The sequence below is a fragment of the Neofelis nebulosa genome, chromosome 1 (genome assembly GCF_028018385.1).
Source record: "Neofelis nebulosa isolate mNeoNeb1 chromosome 1, mNeoNeb1.pri, whole genome shotgun sequence".
NCBI lineage: Eukaryota > Metazoa > Chordata > Mammalia > Carnivora > Felidae > Neofelis > Neofelis nebulosa.
The window spans coordinates 172,835,643-172,853,067 of NC_080782.1; the positions used below are offsets into that span (position 1 = coordinate 172,835,643).

Sequence of the window (17,425 nt, forward strand, 5' to 3'; positions counted from 1 at the left end):
CTCCCAAGCTCTCAAGTCTTTTACTAAAGGCACAGCCCCTGGGAGAGGAGCCTTCCATCCCAATTTCCCACCCCTATTGAAGAAGAGTGAGTTCCCCACACCCCTGTATACATTTAATCATTCTTTGCACGTCAGTTAGCTTTCTCCCTGTGGGGAGGATATACCTCACTACTCTACAAATTTATTTCAACCGAAGTAACAGCATGGAGGTATAGAATTTAGCCAAGTGGATTTGTGTGTGCTTACTGTAAGTACAAATAGGAGTTTGGTGTCTGTGAACTTGTGTGTGTGTGTGTGTGTGTGTGTGTGTGTGTGTGTGTGTGCGCGCGCGCGCATACACACATGTGTGCACGAAAAGAAGCCAAATGAGAAAGCACAAATTAGCCAGAATATGTGCATTCGGGGTAGAAAAGGATCTTCCAACCGTATGACAATTAAAGGCATTACAGAGGAACTCAAAAGTTAACTGGCTTTAAATGACTGTCAGGAAATCGTATTTCTATTTCTCAAATGATAATAAGCCAATGACCTTGATTGATATTTGGGGTTTCTTAATGAGCAACTCATACTGGCAAATGCAATGACTCCCGGGTTCTGCAGTCTGACAAGTGATGAGGAGTGCTTTTTAAACTACTGCTTGTGAAGAGAACTTAGAAAGTGGCTCGCTGCTGGGGACACAATTGCACTCCTCTTGCCTTTGCAGTGTTGCCCCCAATTGTTGTCTCCTTCACAACCACTAACCTTCCTTTAGGCCTCACATGTGTCCTGATACTCAAGGTAGATAGAGCAGAAGCATTCAAAGAAGATGGCCTCATAGAATGATCCTATGGGGCTTCTGAGGCACTGGCTATTGCTTAGAAGGCAAATGGCTTCCTCTTGCTTTTTGCGATGGTGGGCAGCTTTGACAGGACGATCCTCCTGTAAGCCCTAGGTCCTATGGCAAGCAGAGCAAGTGGTGGGGAAGGGGGCCTCTGTTCCAATCCCCAACCAGGGGCTCACCTTGACAGTCTGCTGAGGGAGGCTCTGTGACAGTCCTCCTCCTTCTGTTTCCCATAATGGAGAATGTCATTGTAAACAGGTCTTTCTGGACACAGACCACAGCCTAGATCTCCCTTGCTCTAACCATTCTCATGGGGCCCAGGCCCTCACAGGCAGATTTGGATACCTTTCTTTACCATTTTCCTACTCCCTTTCTGCCAAAAACTATTCAAGTACCCAGCACAGAAATGCAAAGTAAAAATTTACTAGTTAGCTGCTCAAGAAAGAGAATCTCTTCTCTGGATTCCTAAGAAAAAAATAAGTGAGATATTCCTAGGAGAGTTGTCTCTAGCCACCTAGTGTTAAGAAATCTGTGAGGGGGGGCGCCTGGGTGGCGCAGTCGGTTAAGCGTCCGACTTCAGCCAGGTCACGATCTCGTGGTCCGTGAGTTCGAGCCCCGCGTCAGGCTCTGGGCCGATGGCTCGGAGCCTGGAGCCTGCTTCCGATTCTGTGTCTCCCTCTCTCTCTGCCCCTCCCCCGTTCATGCTCTGTCTCTCTCTGTCCCAAAAATAAATAAAAAACGTTGAAAAAAAAAATTAAAAAAAAAAAAAAAGAAATCTGTGAGGGAACTAGAGAGAAAACGTGTTATTTTTGTCTCTAGAGTCTTTTCTTTGTCTACCATTTTTATTTATTTTGTATTTCTTTTAAGTTTATTTATTTTGAGAGAGTGAGAGAGAGAGCAGAGAAGGGGCAGAGAGAAAAAGAAAGATTTGAATCCCAAGCAGGCTCCACATTGTCAGTGAGCAGCCTGACATGGGACTCGAACTCACAAGTTCATGCTAGATCATGACCTGAGCTGAAATCAAGAGTCGGAAGCTTAACCAACAGAGCCACCCAGGCACCCCTATCTGTCTGCCGTTTTAAATGTTTATTTATTTAAAAGACAGAGAGAAAGTGAGGGTGAGCAGGGGAGGAGTAGAGAGGGAGAGAGGGAGGGAGTGAATGAGAGAGGGAGAGGGGGAGAGGGGGAGAGAGAGAGAGAGAGAGAGAGAGAGAGAGAGAGAGAGAGAGAGAGAGAGAATCCCAAGCAGGCTCCACACTGTCATTGCAGAGCCTCATGTGGGGCTCAATTTCACAAACTGGGAGATCATAACCTGAGCCAAAATCAAGAGTTGGCTGTTTAACTGACTGAGCCACCCAGGTGCCCTGTCTACCATTTTTAGAGGAAGGTTTAAAAAAAATAGCAAAATTGGCAAACTCCATCACATCTAGAGCAAAAACCTACCTGGGACCTATATTACCCTACAAAAATCAAGAATCTAAGGTGTGAATCAATACCAGTGAAACTTGGCATTATAAGGAGACTTGAATTGATGCATCAGGCCCTTGGCCAGGAGTATAGTTAAGACAATTGCTCTTTAGATATTTACCAAACACTCATACAGTGCTTACAGAGGGAAAATTGAGGCACAGAGAAGTAGAATAATTTGCTTAAGGTCACACTATTAGGACAAGCTGTTACCAGAATCCAGATATAGGCAGTATGGCTCTAATATCTGTGTTCTTAACTGTCAAATTACATTCTTCTATGTGAAAAAATCATCTTAAGGAATATGCTATCTATTCTAAATTTTCTAAATTTTATTCCTTTAAGAATGATACCACTACTTAAACAAATATTTATATAGCACTCGAGAGTTTACAAAGTGCTTTTCTATTTGAGCCTCACAGCTGGTCTTGTGGTATGTGGTCCAGGTTTCATTACCGCATATTTCATGGGCCAGATAAGGACACAGAGGTTCTTGAAATTTGAGGCTCGAGTTTCCTGGTCAGATAGTGTTAAAATTAGGACATTTCAATATGTTTTCTGTTGCCAAATCCCCTACCCTTTCCACTGACTGGGCTGCTGGTATCAAATCAAGGTGCCCACAAGTGACATCCCAGATTTTATTACCTTAGGTTCCCACAGAAAGGCCTTCCTTAAATTACAATTCAGGCCTTCTTTGGCTTCTTAAAGGCTAAGTAAAGACCCCACATGACCATAAAATCCTAACACATCTCCACTACTTACAAATCAAATTAGAAAAACAAAATGATATTATGCTCATATAAGTTGCTTTTGTCCTTCAGAAGGGAACTTTCTCTTAGGAACAACTATAAGGGATCAGAAGACACAAGGAGACACTTCCCCAAAAAGATGAAACAAAATACTGAATGTTTCTGAACATATTTAGAAAAGATTTAGATAATTAGTGAAGAGGTGAGTTTTGAATTAGTGAGAACTGAATACAAAACAAAATCAGAGGAAAAAAAAATAATTACAAACTTCAGGGTAAACAACAGGTTGGCAGAGAAAAAAGGTAATCAGCTTACTGCTACATAGTTAAACTCCAAATAGTTTTTACACTAGATACTAATCTTATCAAAGTTATATATAATTTTATTGGATAATTGAGGGATGAGGAAATTCACATATAGTAGTAAGGGTGGTGGTGGTGCGGGCAAATCCTATAGCAAGGAGTCAATATCATGCCTGAAACTGAAAAAATAAGTCAAGAAGTGTATCACTTAGAGATAGGGAAATAAATGCCACAAGAATAAGCTAGAAGAGATAAAATGCACTGCCTCTGGAGAGGAGAAATGGAATGATGTTTAGGGGCTGCTTTATTTCAAAACTATTTGACTTTTTATGTGTAAAAATGAATTTTCGGCTTTTCAAGTTTATAATTTAAGTTTAATCAAGTTTAGACTTAGATTCTTTTCAAGCTTATAATTTAAACATTTTTTAAATTTTAAAAAATGTTTATTTAGTTTTGAGAGACAGCCAGAGCACAAGTGGAGGAGGGGGAGAGAGAGAAGGAGACACAGAATCCAGAGCAGGCTCCAGGCTCTGAGTGGTCAGCACAGAGCCTGATGTGGGGCTCAAACTCACAAACTGTGAGATCATAACCTGAGCCGAAGTTGGATGCCTAACCGACTGAGCCACCCAAGGGCCCCGATAAAATTTTTAAAGGATGGGTACTTTACTTTGGTAATATGGCAAACGACATTCTCTAAAGAGCCATCCAACCATAAAATGGATACATTTCAATAAAAGTACTTTTTAATACATTGCTGGGCTCATAAGAACGTTAAGGGAATTTTCCAGAGGCCAATGTAAAACAACTACAACAACAAAACTGAGTTAACTTCTGATTTACAAAACGTCAGAAAAATAAGAAAGCTTGGAACTAAATACCTGTATCAGACCTAGTATCAGGATACTAAGTCTGAAATCACTGTAAAGTGGGGGAGAACAAATTGAGGCTTCAAATCAGTAATATCCCTGACTCCCAGCAAAAGCAAACACAAATTATCCTTGAAGGAAAACTTTCCCACTCTAGGCTGTTAGGATTCCCAAGAATAATTCCTATCAATATGGATGGGTTCATATCATGAGTATGAATCAGTGAACAACAAAAAGTGATTTAAAGGCAAAATAATTGAAATAGATTCAGAATATACCAAGTAGGTATGGAAAAAAAATCAAATAGAACTTCTAGATATGAAAAATATAACAATTAAAATTAAAAACTCAGAGGATACGTAAAATAAATAAAACACACTGAAGAGAATTAGTAGTGTTGGTAAGATATGAAGAACTAACCAGCAGTGTAGCATAGACAGATACGAAGACAGAAAATGTGAAAAGACACTAAGAAACGAGGAGGATAGAATGAAAAGCTCTTAAATAGGTCTACTTGGCATCTCTGAAGGAAAGAATAGAAAGACTGGAATAGAAGCACCATCTGAATTGTTAACGGTGGAAATTTTATAGAACTGATAAAAGACATGAATCTATAAACATAGGAAAAGCAACTTATACTTAGTAAAGGAAGGAAAAGGAGAAAGAAGGGAAGGAGGAATAAGCCAACATCTCATCATTATTTTAGTAAACTTCAGTACACCAAAGACAAGAAGATCTTAAAAGCAGCCAAAGAAGGTGCACCTGGGTGACTCAGTCGGTTGAGTGTCTGACTTCAGCTCAGGTCATGATCTCACGGCTCGCGAGTTTGAGCCCCGCACTGGGCTCTGTGCCGACAGCTCAGAGCCTGGAGCCTGCTTCGGATTCTGGGTCTCCCTCTCTCTCTGCCCCTTCCTGCTTGTGCTCTGTCTCCCTCTCAAAAATTAATAAACATTAAAAAGAAAAAAAAAGCAGCCAAAGAAGAAGAGGCAAGTAACCTTGTTTTTAGACTGGCAGTGGCATTCCCAATAGCAACAACAGAAATGAGAAGATAATGAAATAATATCTTCAAAGTTCTGAGAGAAAATAACTGTCAATCTAGATTTCTCTATTTAGCCGAACAACAAAGACATTTTCAAATAAATAAAAACCGTGAGTTCACCATCAACAAACCTTTGCTATAGGGAAATTCTGAAGGGGGCACATCAGGAGAAAGAAAGATGACCTGGAAAGAAGGTCTGAGATGTAAAAGAAGGAATAATGAGAGAGGTAAAGAAGTGATAATATATACACACAGGTTAATCTCAGGGTGCCTGGGTGGCTCAGTCGATTAAGCATCTGACTTCGCTCAGGTCATGATTTCCTGGTTGGTGAGTTCAAGCCCCACATTGGACTCTATGTTGTCAGTGCAGAGCTCACTTCAGATCCTCTGTCCCCCCTCTCTGCCCCTCCCCTGCTCATGTGCACATGCATATGCACACTCTCTCTCTCAAAAATGAATAAACATTAAAATGCATATAGGTTAATAATCTAAATAAAAATTGTATATATAAAATAATGATAGTAATAATATGAAATTTGTGCGATTAGAAAGATATAGTTGAAATACTAAGCAAAAATAACATCAATTGTAAGGGAGATGACTGAATTTAAAGTTTTCTAAAATTCTTGTGTTGTCCAGGAACAAGAATTAACAGGTAAATTTTAGGCTTCATTAAGTACCCTGGTAAAATTTCAAGAGTAACCAATAAAAGTTAGAAATACAGTCATAAGTTCTAAATGAAAAGAAGAACATGGAGTAAGAAAAAAAACCAAAAAAGTGAAATTATCTTTAAAAGGCAGAAAAGATGAGAAAATAAATAAGTGAGAAAAATAGGGCAAAAAGTAATGGTATATTTAAATCTAAATTTATTGGGGTGCCTAGGTGGCTCAGTCGGTTGGGCGGCCGACTTTGGCTCAGGTCATAATCTCGTGGTCCGTGAGTTTGAGCCCTGTGTCGGGCTCTGTGCTGACAGCTCAGAGCCTGGAGCCTGTTTCAGATTCTGTGTCTCCCTCTCTCTGACCCTCCCCCATTCATTCTCTGTCTCTGTCTCAAAAATAAATAAACGTTAAAAAAAAAATAAATCTAAATTTATCAGTAACTACATTAAACATAAGTGAAGGGGCGCATGGCTGGCTCAGTTGGAAGAGTATGTGACTCTTAATCTTGGGGTCATGAGACTTTGAGCCCTGTGTTGGGTGTAGTGATTACTTAAAAAAAAAAAAAAAAACCAAAATAAGTCGATTAATGTTCCAGTTAGAAGACACAGATTGTCCACATGGGTATAAAAATTTTAAAAACCATAGGAGACATATTTAAAACATAACGATATGGAAAGGTTGAAAGCAAAAGGCTAAAAACAATACACTGGGCAGATGCTAACCAAAAGAAACATGGTGTATTCATATCAGACCAAGAAACGTTATTTATTTTTAATGTTTATTTATTTTGAGAGAAAGAGAGTGAGAGAGAGAGAGCATGTGCACACAAGCCCGTGCAAGTGGGGGAGGGGCAGAGAGAAAGGGAGAGAGAGAATCCTGAGCAGTCTCCATACTCTCAGTGCAAAGTGGACCCAGGGCTCAATCTCACAACCATGAGCCATGACCTGGGCCAAAATCAAGAGTGGGTTGCTTGACTGGCTAGGTGCCCCAGACCACAGAAACTTTGAAGCAAAAGCATTTTAGAGGATAAAGAAGGTCAGTGCATAATTATAAATGATTCAATATAAAAGGAAGATATAATAATTCTTATTTTTATATACCCAATAACATAGGCTCAAACTACCAGCAGCAAAAATTGATAGAACTATAGGGGGAGACTGGTAAATTCTCTACTGGAGGCTAAATTTCAAGTAGCTTCTCACTTATTGATATATCAAGCACATAAAAGTCAGTAAAGATTTGGACATTTGAGCAACATAATTAACAAGTTTGGTCTAATGGAAAAATATATAGAACTCTAGTCTACTAAACAGAAACAACACATTCTTCTTAAGCACACATGGAACAGTTACAAAAATGGCTCATGTAAAGCAGAACTCAACAAATTTCTTCCTTCCTTCCTTCCTTCCTTCCTTCCTTCCTTAGAGAGACAGAGAGAGTGAGCAGGGGAGGGGCAGAAAGAAAGAGGGAGAGAGAGAATTGCAAGTAGGCTCTGTGCTGTCAGCACAGAGCCTGACTCAGGGCTTGAAATCATGAATCATGAGATCACGACCTGAGCTAAACCCAAGAGTCAGACGCTTAACCAAGTGAACCACCCAGGCACCCCAGAACTCAACAAATTTTTAAAAATCAGCACCATTCAAATCACCTTCTCTAATCATCATGCAATAGAGGTAAGCAATAGAAGAATAAATAAGAAATCTCTCATATGCTTGAAAATTTAAAAATTCTTAGTCCCTGCTACTCAAACGGTGGTTTGCAGACCACTCTGGGTCCACAAACTCTGATCATGACCATGACACTAGGAGGTAAGTATGAAATGGGGGGGGGGGGGTACGAATTTAGAAACTTCCATAGTACTTGACAATGCTATGACAAATTCATTTTTTTTGTATTTTACAAAAGTATCCGTCTGCAATAGATTACAAATGCTTAAAAATGAAATAAAGTAACAACAACAAATAAAAATAACCAAATTGGTTCTTCACCACAGGGAGTTTGGGAAGCACTCTTTAGTATCTCCTGGCTCAAGCAAGAGATCAAAATGCAAATTAAAAAGTACTTAGAACCTGGGGCTCAGTCATTTAAGTGTCCAACTCTTGGTTTCGGCTCAAGTCATGATCCCAGGGTTTGTGGGATTGAGCCCCAAGTCGGCCTCTGTGCTGACAGCATGGACCCACTTAGGATTCTCTCTCTCCCTCTCGGCCCCTCCCTCCACTGCACATGTGTGTACTCTTTGTCTCTCTCTCTCAAAATAAATAAACATTAAAAAAAATACTTAGAACCAAATGGTAATAAAAAATATATGTTCTTATAGACCTATCTGGTTAGATTATAATTATTTACATTTTGCGTGTCTCACCACCAGTCTTTGAGTCCTCCATGTTGGGGATCATGCAGTCGTCTTGGTTCCTCTCCTTGTCACAGTGCCTGAGTATTGAGTATCTAAATTTACATATTTAAACTTACATATTGAATATATTTAAATATTTCCTTAAATATGTACTCAACTAAAATAGCAGTCCTGGAATCCTGTCTCTCTTTATTCCACTCCTACTTTCTTGGTATTGCCCAAGTATCATGGAGATTCACCAGAAATTTGTGCCTTACTTGGCTTATTTTCACTGTGTCCCAGCAAGCAGTGGCTTATGCAGTCCTATATCTCCTCATGCATTTAACAATGAAAAGAAAAAGGTAAGAGGGGTGTGGAGACAGTCTTTTCATCATCCATACTTGGGAAGGTGAGCTGGTAGTGCCATCCTTGACATGAAGGAGCTACTTAAACACAAATTGGATTAGCAGGACAGGATTAGAGCCTGCTGGAAGGTATTATACACTTATAAACTGCTCTGTAGAACTCTTATTGTTTTCATTACAAGCCCATACTCCACAGTGTCAATCAAATGAAATATTGAATTAGCCTATTAATAAAAAAGAAATAAATTGAGATATAAAATGAAGCCAACTAAGTTCTAATACTGGAAAAATATTGATTAGACAGTAACAGTTGACTTTAGCAAAACTATAATTAGAACAAAATAAAAAAAGAATATCTGAAATGAATTTTTTTTGAAAGAGAAAGAGAGTAAGGGAGGGTCAGAGGGAGAGGGATAGAGAGAATCTTAAGCAGGCTATTAACTACTTTTCTATCTCCAGCACTTCAAAAAGAAGACGGTAACAACTAGGTACTGATACAGGTTCTTCAAGATCAAGTCTCATCTACTTAACCTCATTTTTCTGGCAAGGTTCAGGGGGAGAAGGTATTTCTAGGCCGGTAAATTGGGATGGTATCTTCATTTTGAAACAGGATTAGATAAAAATCTCTCATAATATCCTCATGAAAAGATTGGATTTTAGGAAAGTTGGGTGATTGAATGACCATATTCACAGTATTGATCCATGACACTGACCTCTCCATGCCTCAGTTTCCTTATCTGTAGAAGGAGTATAACAGTAGCACCTCACTGGGTTGTTTATGAAACTAAAGCCCTTAGAACAGTGCCTGGACGTCAGTCAGCACTATATAAATAAATAAAACATTATCAGAAGCTTCTAGTTGCATGCTTGTTCAACACTTGGCTCCAACCTCTTCAACATTTCCATCAGAAACTTGTTAAATGCCTGTCAAATTCTCAAATGCTATTAATGATGGATAATAAAATCAAAATCCAAAAAGACCTTGCTAGGCAAGGGCTAGGAAATAACATATATGAGATAAAATTAAGTCCTGGACAGAGAGTTTAAGAAAACATTTTTTACAAGCACTAGCCTGGTTTGCCAGAACTTTCTGTGGTAAGAAAGGGAAATTCAACTGACTCCCAAGCTCAGCATGCATAAAACAGTGTGTCTAGCAATTAATGGAAAGTTTAACTGCATTAAGAGAACTGAAGCGTCCTGATGAAGACACTGTCTGGATACAGACGCAAAGATGGCGGGCACGTCTCACCCATCATGAATTCTTCCCTCCCCTTCCCTTAGTTTCCTCCTAAGAAGTGGCTCTGGGTACAAGGATGAGCTTGAGAACACCAGTGAACAGTAAGAAAATGTGAGGCAATAATGGACCATATTTCAAACTTATCTGGGTGGAAGGAAACATCCTCTGGTGGATACGGGAAGATAGCCTCAAGATTTGTGAAGACTATAATTAGAAGTTTATCAGGGCACCTAATGGCTCACTGTGCTACATGCTAAAATAAATTCCCCTCTAATCATGATTACTACAGGATTTATCTAATCTATTTCCTATAGGAAATCAAGCTACTCCCAGGCATTTTATCAAACTTCTTCCTCATAATAATCCCTGTCCCTGACAAAAGAAGATTTTGTCATCCCACAGTATAGATAAGAAATGGAGGCAAAGAAGTAAAGTGAATTGCCCTGGGTCACACAGAACTGAAATTACAATTTAGTATCTAATCTTAGAGTGCACTACATGAGTTTTGGAAGGGAGCATACTGGAAGCACATTATATCCTTCAAGAAAAGGCCTATTTACCTTAATCTCTGGGAGAAAGAAGATTAATTGTATTTTCCTTGGGGCATGCCAAAGATGTTGAGGAGACGCTTTAGATTCCACACGCTCGTTCTAATCCTTTTCCAAATACTTGGAAAGTCTTGCTTTGACCATTAGGAAGATGCTAGAAATTAACTTCTTCTCTTTTTTTTTTTAATTAAGGCAAATATTTGCTAGAATCTCCAAGGAGAGCAATTAATCAAGAAAGTTGTACAGTACGGCCATGCTATTTCAGATCATTTAAGACAAGAAAGTATCCAGATAGGCATGAATCCAGATGGCCAACTCCCTCTGTCCCTGAGCCCCACAATCTATTCCCAGAGAGCCTCACTGTCTAGGGACAGACAAAGGTCAAGTAAAAACATGTTTTTAACTTAAAAAGTTCCATGCAAACATAAATTATTGTTACAATGATTTACACCTAATTATTTCACCTAATTACTGAATAAATCCATGTTCATTATAAAAAGCTGGAAAATAAAGTTAAGTAAACCAAATGAAGCAAAAAGCACCCACTCTGCTACCACCCAGTAAGAACCTTTTGTACCTGTTTACAACTGGATATATTTTAAGGCTCAGTTCTGTGGTCAGGCCATGAGGAAATCAGCCCAAAGCTGCAACCCTAAGGTTCTGTGTGTAGCTTCCCTTAAATTAAGTAGGGAAAATGGTGACTTATTCATAGAAGACTATCTTTTATTTTCTTGGCACTTATCCCAGAAGCGATAAGGCCATTACTCAATATTAAAAAGACATGAATTCCACATTGTGTCTTACTGCTCTAAAAATTTACAACACAAATTTCAGATTAAATAATTTACCCAAACTGGTAAATATCATAGCCACAATGGATTCAGTGTCTATCTCTTTATCAACATATACACATAGTCACATATACTGAAGGTATACACTGGTTGGGTTCCTCCTTTGTCTTGGAGAAAAGAGACACATTCAAAACCCCTATGAGGGCTTGATCAAGAATATATTAGTAAATAGCAAAAGGTGAGTATGGCAGAATCTTTCCAACTAATGAGTAATGCTACCAAGACAGCACCAAATTGCAATCCATTGCTTTTTCCCATCTTAAGGAAAAATCATGCTATTACCTTTTTGTTCATAGCAACACCATCCTCACAGTCGAGCACCGCACAATCTACATTCAAGGAGGGAATCTTCTTTATTTTCTTTTCATCATTTCCAGGTACATACAGCACTGCTCTCCGGGGAATGTACTTGTGATTGGAGGAGGAACTGTATCCAAGCCTGGGCACATCAGCTGCCAGAAGTGGTTTCCTGCAGGAGACATAATTGGTGTTAGTCTAAAATAGGATCTATTTACGAATTTTTGCAAAACCTTATTTTAATGCAAAATTAAAACCAAAAACATGATAAGCTAATTTCAGCAGATCACAATCACACAGCACAACTAGGAGAACAACAACAGAAATAACCAAGAAACAAAATGTCATTTTGGCTGAAGTTTAAAAAATATATAGCACTGTTTATTGAGACGATCTTCAGAGAAAAGAAGTGTGTACCAATTTCATCTTGGAAAAACACTTCCAATATTAGTATATTTTCTAGATAGTACCCATGGACAAAAAGAAAGGAAATTTATATCCAGAAGGTCCCAAATAACATTACTATCTTCAATTATATGAAACTAAAAACAGAAAATAAACAACCTATGTTAAGCATTAGTGTATGGCCCTCTCTCTGCCAGTGAGTCTAAAGTAGGCAAAGAAGTGATTCAAGTTCAATGTTAACAACAGACAAGGATGGCTGGCCACTTCTTAAGTGAGCAGAATAGATAACGAATGAGAAAAGATCATTACTAGCTCTGGAATGGTGGCCAACTTCATCACTGAAAACTTCAGGTGCTTCATCTATAGAAACGATACTAATTTTGCAGACTATTGAGAGGCTTCAGTGAAAGGAAATAAGGCACATGAAGTGCTTAGCGAGAGCCTGGCAGGTGTGGTGGTGGGCATAGAGAATGCTGTTGTTCTTAATGAGAAAACTAGGTCTGGATATCAGTAGCCCCTGCCTGCTTCTGACCTCTGCTCTCTCTCTCCTTCCATTCCCTACTGCACTCAGTTTAGCCTCCTGTGGAAATAAGAGTTGTTGGCCAGAAGCTTGTTTGGCTCACTGCAGCCCTCGCTCCTAACCTGATCCATAATTAGGTGCTATGGTTTGACCCATAATATGTGGTAAAGGAAGGTGAAACCAGTTTTCACATTCAGGACGAGCTACATAACTTGCTGGTCCCAGAGTAAAATGAAAATGTAGACCCTTGTTCAAAATTTATTAAGAATTTTAGGTGGTGACAGAAAAACATCAAACCAAGCACCAGACCCTTCTAAGCACAGAGCCATGTGTGATGGTGCAGGTCATACATTCATGAAGTCAGTCCTCCCCATAATAGACAAGCTATATGTCATGAAGCACCCAGTTAAGGTTAAAGCCACAGCAAGTCAGAAATGCCCTATGTTTTACTCTGCCCTGAGTAAACTGCATCATCCTTTCCGAAAACGTGTCAGCTGTACTTATCCTAAGTTAATGCCATCTGTATTTTACAAAGCTGTAATATTCTGTCATGATTACTTTGCCTTGTGACAATGAATCTCAAGAAAAATCATTCACTCTTTGGCCAATCGATTCTATGTGTGACCCCCAATTCCTTCTTGTGGCCAATCTTAATACACTAGAAAATTTTAATACACTACACTTAATACACTAGTCTTATTTTTCCACAGCAAAAGCACTATACTGTGTGAGGTATGGTGAGATACAGATGGATTTTAAAAGTGTACATGTCTTACAAGACACTTTATTTAATATAAAACATATAATGAAAAATATATTATGGCCAGTTAACTGAAGAACTGAACTGTCATCATTTTGCATTGACTGAAAATATCTAGTTGTTTTTTTTTTTTTTTGAGAGAGAGAGCGAGAGAGCGAGAGCGAGAGCGAGAGAGAGAGAGAACGTGCGCAAGTTGGGGAGAGGGGCAGAGGTAGAGAGGGAGAATCTCAAGCAAGCTTCAGGCTCAGTGAAGAGCCTGACACGGGGCTTAATTCCATGACCCTGGAATCATGATCTGAGTGGAAATCAAGAGTCAGACACTCAACTGACTGAGCCACCCAAGGGCCCCTGGTTTATCTTTTAAAAAGGGAGAAAAGATAACTATGTAACAGTAACAATCACATTTTACTTATTCACACTGGAAACCAAAAGTTGCAACATATTCATTTCCTTAAAATTTGTAAAAACACACTTAAAGGAGATGAAATTTTATTTACCAGGAAATGCTTGGGGGGGGGGGGGAGTCAAAATTACTTTTCACCATAATTTGTTGTAACCACACGTGTAAAACCCAAAGAGAGGATGAGAACGGCTCTAGTGGAAAGAGCTTCATGGGTCCTTCCTATACCTCTCACTTCACCTGACAGAGTAAATATCTGGACTTCTCTGTCCCATTGGCAACTGACTTTCATTTCATGAAAACTGAGATTTCCTTCATAGGAAATAGCTTCTGACTGCCATTTTGGATTCAGCCACTGTGGTCTCCAAGCTACACTATTTGAATTTTTTTTTTTTTTTAACATTTTTTCATTCTTGTGAGACAGAGAGACAGAGCATGAGTAGGGGAAAGGCAGAGAGAGAGGGAGACACAGAATCTGAGGCAGGCTCCAGGCTCCAAGCTGTCAGCACACAGCCTGATGTGGGGCTGGAACCAAGAACCGTGAGATCACGACCTGAGCTGAAGTCAGATGCTTAACCAACTGAGCCACCCAGGCGCCCCCAAGCTACACTATTTGAATCTCAAGACTGAGCTCCCAGACATAGCTCATGCTGTAAATCATACCACCATCATATGCTAAGCTCTAGAGCAAATCATTCCTAACATGTTTATATGAAGTCTGATTTTATTTATTTAAAAAAATTATTTATATTTTAGTTAATGGTGCAATATTGGTTTTTCAGGAGAATTCATTGAATCATCACTTACATACAACACCCAGTGCTCCTCACAAGTGCCCTCCTTAGTACCCATCACCCATCTAGCCCATCTCCCACCCACCTCCCTCCATCAACCCTGTTTTTTTCTCTATCATTAACAGTCTCTTATGATTTGTTTCCCTCTCCCCTCCTTCTTCCCCCCACCTTCCCATATGTTCTCGTTTTGTTTCTTAAATTCCACATGAGTGAAATCATACGGTATTTATCTTTCTCTGATTTCGTTTAGCATAACACACTCTAGCTCCACCCACATCATTGCAAATGGCAAGATTTTATTCTTTTTGATGGCTAACATTCCATTGTATACCACATTGAAGTGTAATTTAAAACAGATGATCACTTAAGAAATCTCCTGTCAGGGCACCTGGGTGGCTCAGTCGGTTAAGCGACTGACTTTGGCTCAGGTTATGATCTCATACTTTGTCGGTTCGAGCCCCTCATCAGGCTCTGTGCTGACAGTGTGGAGCCTGCTTTGGATTCTCTCTCTCCCTCTCTCTCTGTCCTTCCCCTGCTTGTACTCTCTCTCTCTCTCTCAAAAATAAATAAACTTAAAAAAAAGTCTCCTGTCACTGTTAATGATGTTTTTGGTTTCTTGGATAGTATTTACAATCATTAAAACAGTGTTTTGCTCATATCTTCCCCTGCTCAAAAACTGTCAACAGCTCCTCACTACCTGTACGATTAAGTTCACTCTCAGCTGATATTCCTTTCCTCAACTTACAGCTCATTATTCCTACTCAGTAAGTATCTACCCTAGGAAACTTAGATTATGACTGTCTGTACAACATGCTGCAGTCATTGTTTCCAGAATACCTTTGCTTCTGCTGTGCTTCTGATGGAAAAATCTTCCTTCTCAGTTTATTTGAACATTAAGGATCCTTCACGTTCAGTTCAAGGTCCCCTCCAACCTTGAGCCTTTCTTAACTATTCTTTAAACTCTCTCTTCTTTAAGGGACACCTGAGTGGCTCAGTCAGTTAAGCGTCCAACTCTTGGTTTCGGCTCAGGTCATGATCTCACAGTTCGTGAATTCAAGCTCTGCACTGGGCTCGATGCTGACAGTGTGGAGCCTGCTGGGATTTTTCTCTCTCCCTCTCTCTCTGCCCCTCCCCTGCTCACTCTGTCTCTCTCTCTCTCTCTCTCAAATATAAATAAATAAACATAAACTCTCTCTTCTTTAAACTCTTATCGGATTTATCACTCATAACCAAACCAGAACCAGTTAAGGACTGGTTCTGCTATCAAGGCAAAGTTAATCAAAGTAGCAACAAAGCTTTCTGGAAAGGCAATTGATGATACAAATCAAAAAACTTTAAAAGTTTCCTACCTTTTGAGCCAGTAACTTCAAGTTATTTGACAAAATTCCTTTTGGGAACTTTTATAGATTGAATGTGTCTCCCCCAAATTCGTATGCTGAAATCTAATCCCCAGTGTATTTGGAGGTGGGGTCTTTGGGAGGTGATTAAGTCTTAAGGGTTCTGCCCTTAGAAAAGAGGCCCCGGAGAGCTCCCTTCCCCGATGCCACATGAGGACACAGCGAAAAGACTGACATCTACAACCAACAACAAGGAAGCAAGTCCTCATCAGACACCAAATCTATCAGAGCTTTGATCTTGGACTTCTTAGCCTCCAGAACTGTGAGAAATAAAGTCCTGTTTTTTATGTCATCCAGTCTATGATATCCTGCTGTAGCTGCTGGACCGAACTAATAGACAGGAATCTATCTTAAGAAAGTAACTAGAGGGGCGCCTGGGTGGCGCAGTCGGTTAAGCGTCCGACTTCAGCCAGGTCACGATCTCGCGGTCCGTGAGTTCGAGCCCCGCGTCAGGCTCTGTGCTGACAGCTCAGAGCCTGGAGCCTGTTTCCGATTCTGTGTCTCCCTCTCTCTCTGCCCCTCCCCCGTTCATGCTCTGTCTCTCTCTGTCCCAAAAATAAATAAAAAAAAAAAAAAAAAAAAAAACGTTGAAAAAAAAAAAAAAGAAAGTAACTAGAAATAAGACTAGATATGTACAATATTAAGAAACTGAAAACCTTCAGGCCTAAGAGTTGGATGAATTATAGTATGTATATTCAATGGAATATGCTGCTATTGTTAAGAATTATGTTTATAAAAATATTTAATGTTACAATAACTATTGGTTTGTTTAATGTTTGTTTATTTTTGAGAAAGAGCATGAACAGGGGAGGGGCAGAGAGAAAGGGTGACAGAGGATCCAAAGTGGGCTCCACACTGACAGTAGGGGACCCAAAGCGGGGCTCCAACCCAGGAACTGTGAGATCACGACCTGAGCTAAAGCTGGATGCTCAATTGGCTGAGCCACCCAGGTGTCCCAATTATTGTATTTTTAAACAGAAGATGTAACATTATATATGCAATAACATCTCAACTTTGTAAAAAATGCAAAGAAAAATATCTGAAAGGAAATACATTAAAATGTTATTAGGGATGCCTCTGAACTATAGAATTGGGGATTAAGATTTTTCTGCTTCTGCACACTTTTTTCCTATGTTGCATATTTACTAGAAACAGCATCACTCCTTTTAAAAAAATTAGTTTTATAACTGGCTTAAAAAAATCAATAAAACCATTCGAAAAGTCTCAAAAAAGTGTTAAGATGGACCAAATGCAACTTGGGGACTAAATGCCATTTTTGACCTACAAAAATGGTAATTTTATATGGTTCAACCCAATCCTGTGATTGGCATTCAGAAGATGGGATGAGAAGCAAGCTGCCATGTCACTCCGAGTGTTAATTTCCTCATCAGCAAGAAGCAATATACAAGCTACCTCGTACAGGGGAGAACTCACCACAAGCAGTAAAGCATCATGCACTTACAGCTACTATGAGTATCTGAAGCTTGTCACCCATATGTGATGCTGGTCAGCACAGCCCTGCACCAGGAGAGTCTTGTCTCCAGCACCCTCAACTAGACCTTGAGCTGAGGGAAGGGCAGGATGAGGTCTCTTCCACCCTGTTCAGCAAGGGCCTCA

The 17,425-nt window shown here is 39.6% G+C and overlaps 1 protein-coding gene across 9 annotated transcripts in view; it reads right to left on the reverse strand.

The window, feature by feature from the left end:
* Window positions 1-17,425, reverse strand: part of CLYBL (citramalyl-CoA lyase) — a 264,184-nt gene that overhangs the window by 106,175 nt on the left and 140,584 nt on the right. For all 9 annotated transcript variants that reach the window (XM_058743881.1, XM_058743891.1, XM_058743870.1 and 6 more), the window contains exon 2: window positions 11,518-11,704. In XM_058743881.1, the coding sequence (XP_058599864.1) occupies window positions 11,518-11,704 (187 nt within the window). The remainder of the gene's footprint in view (window positions 1-11,517; window positions 11,705-17,425) is intronic.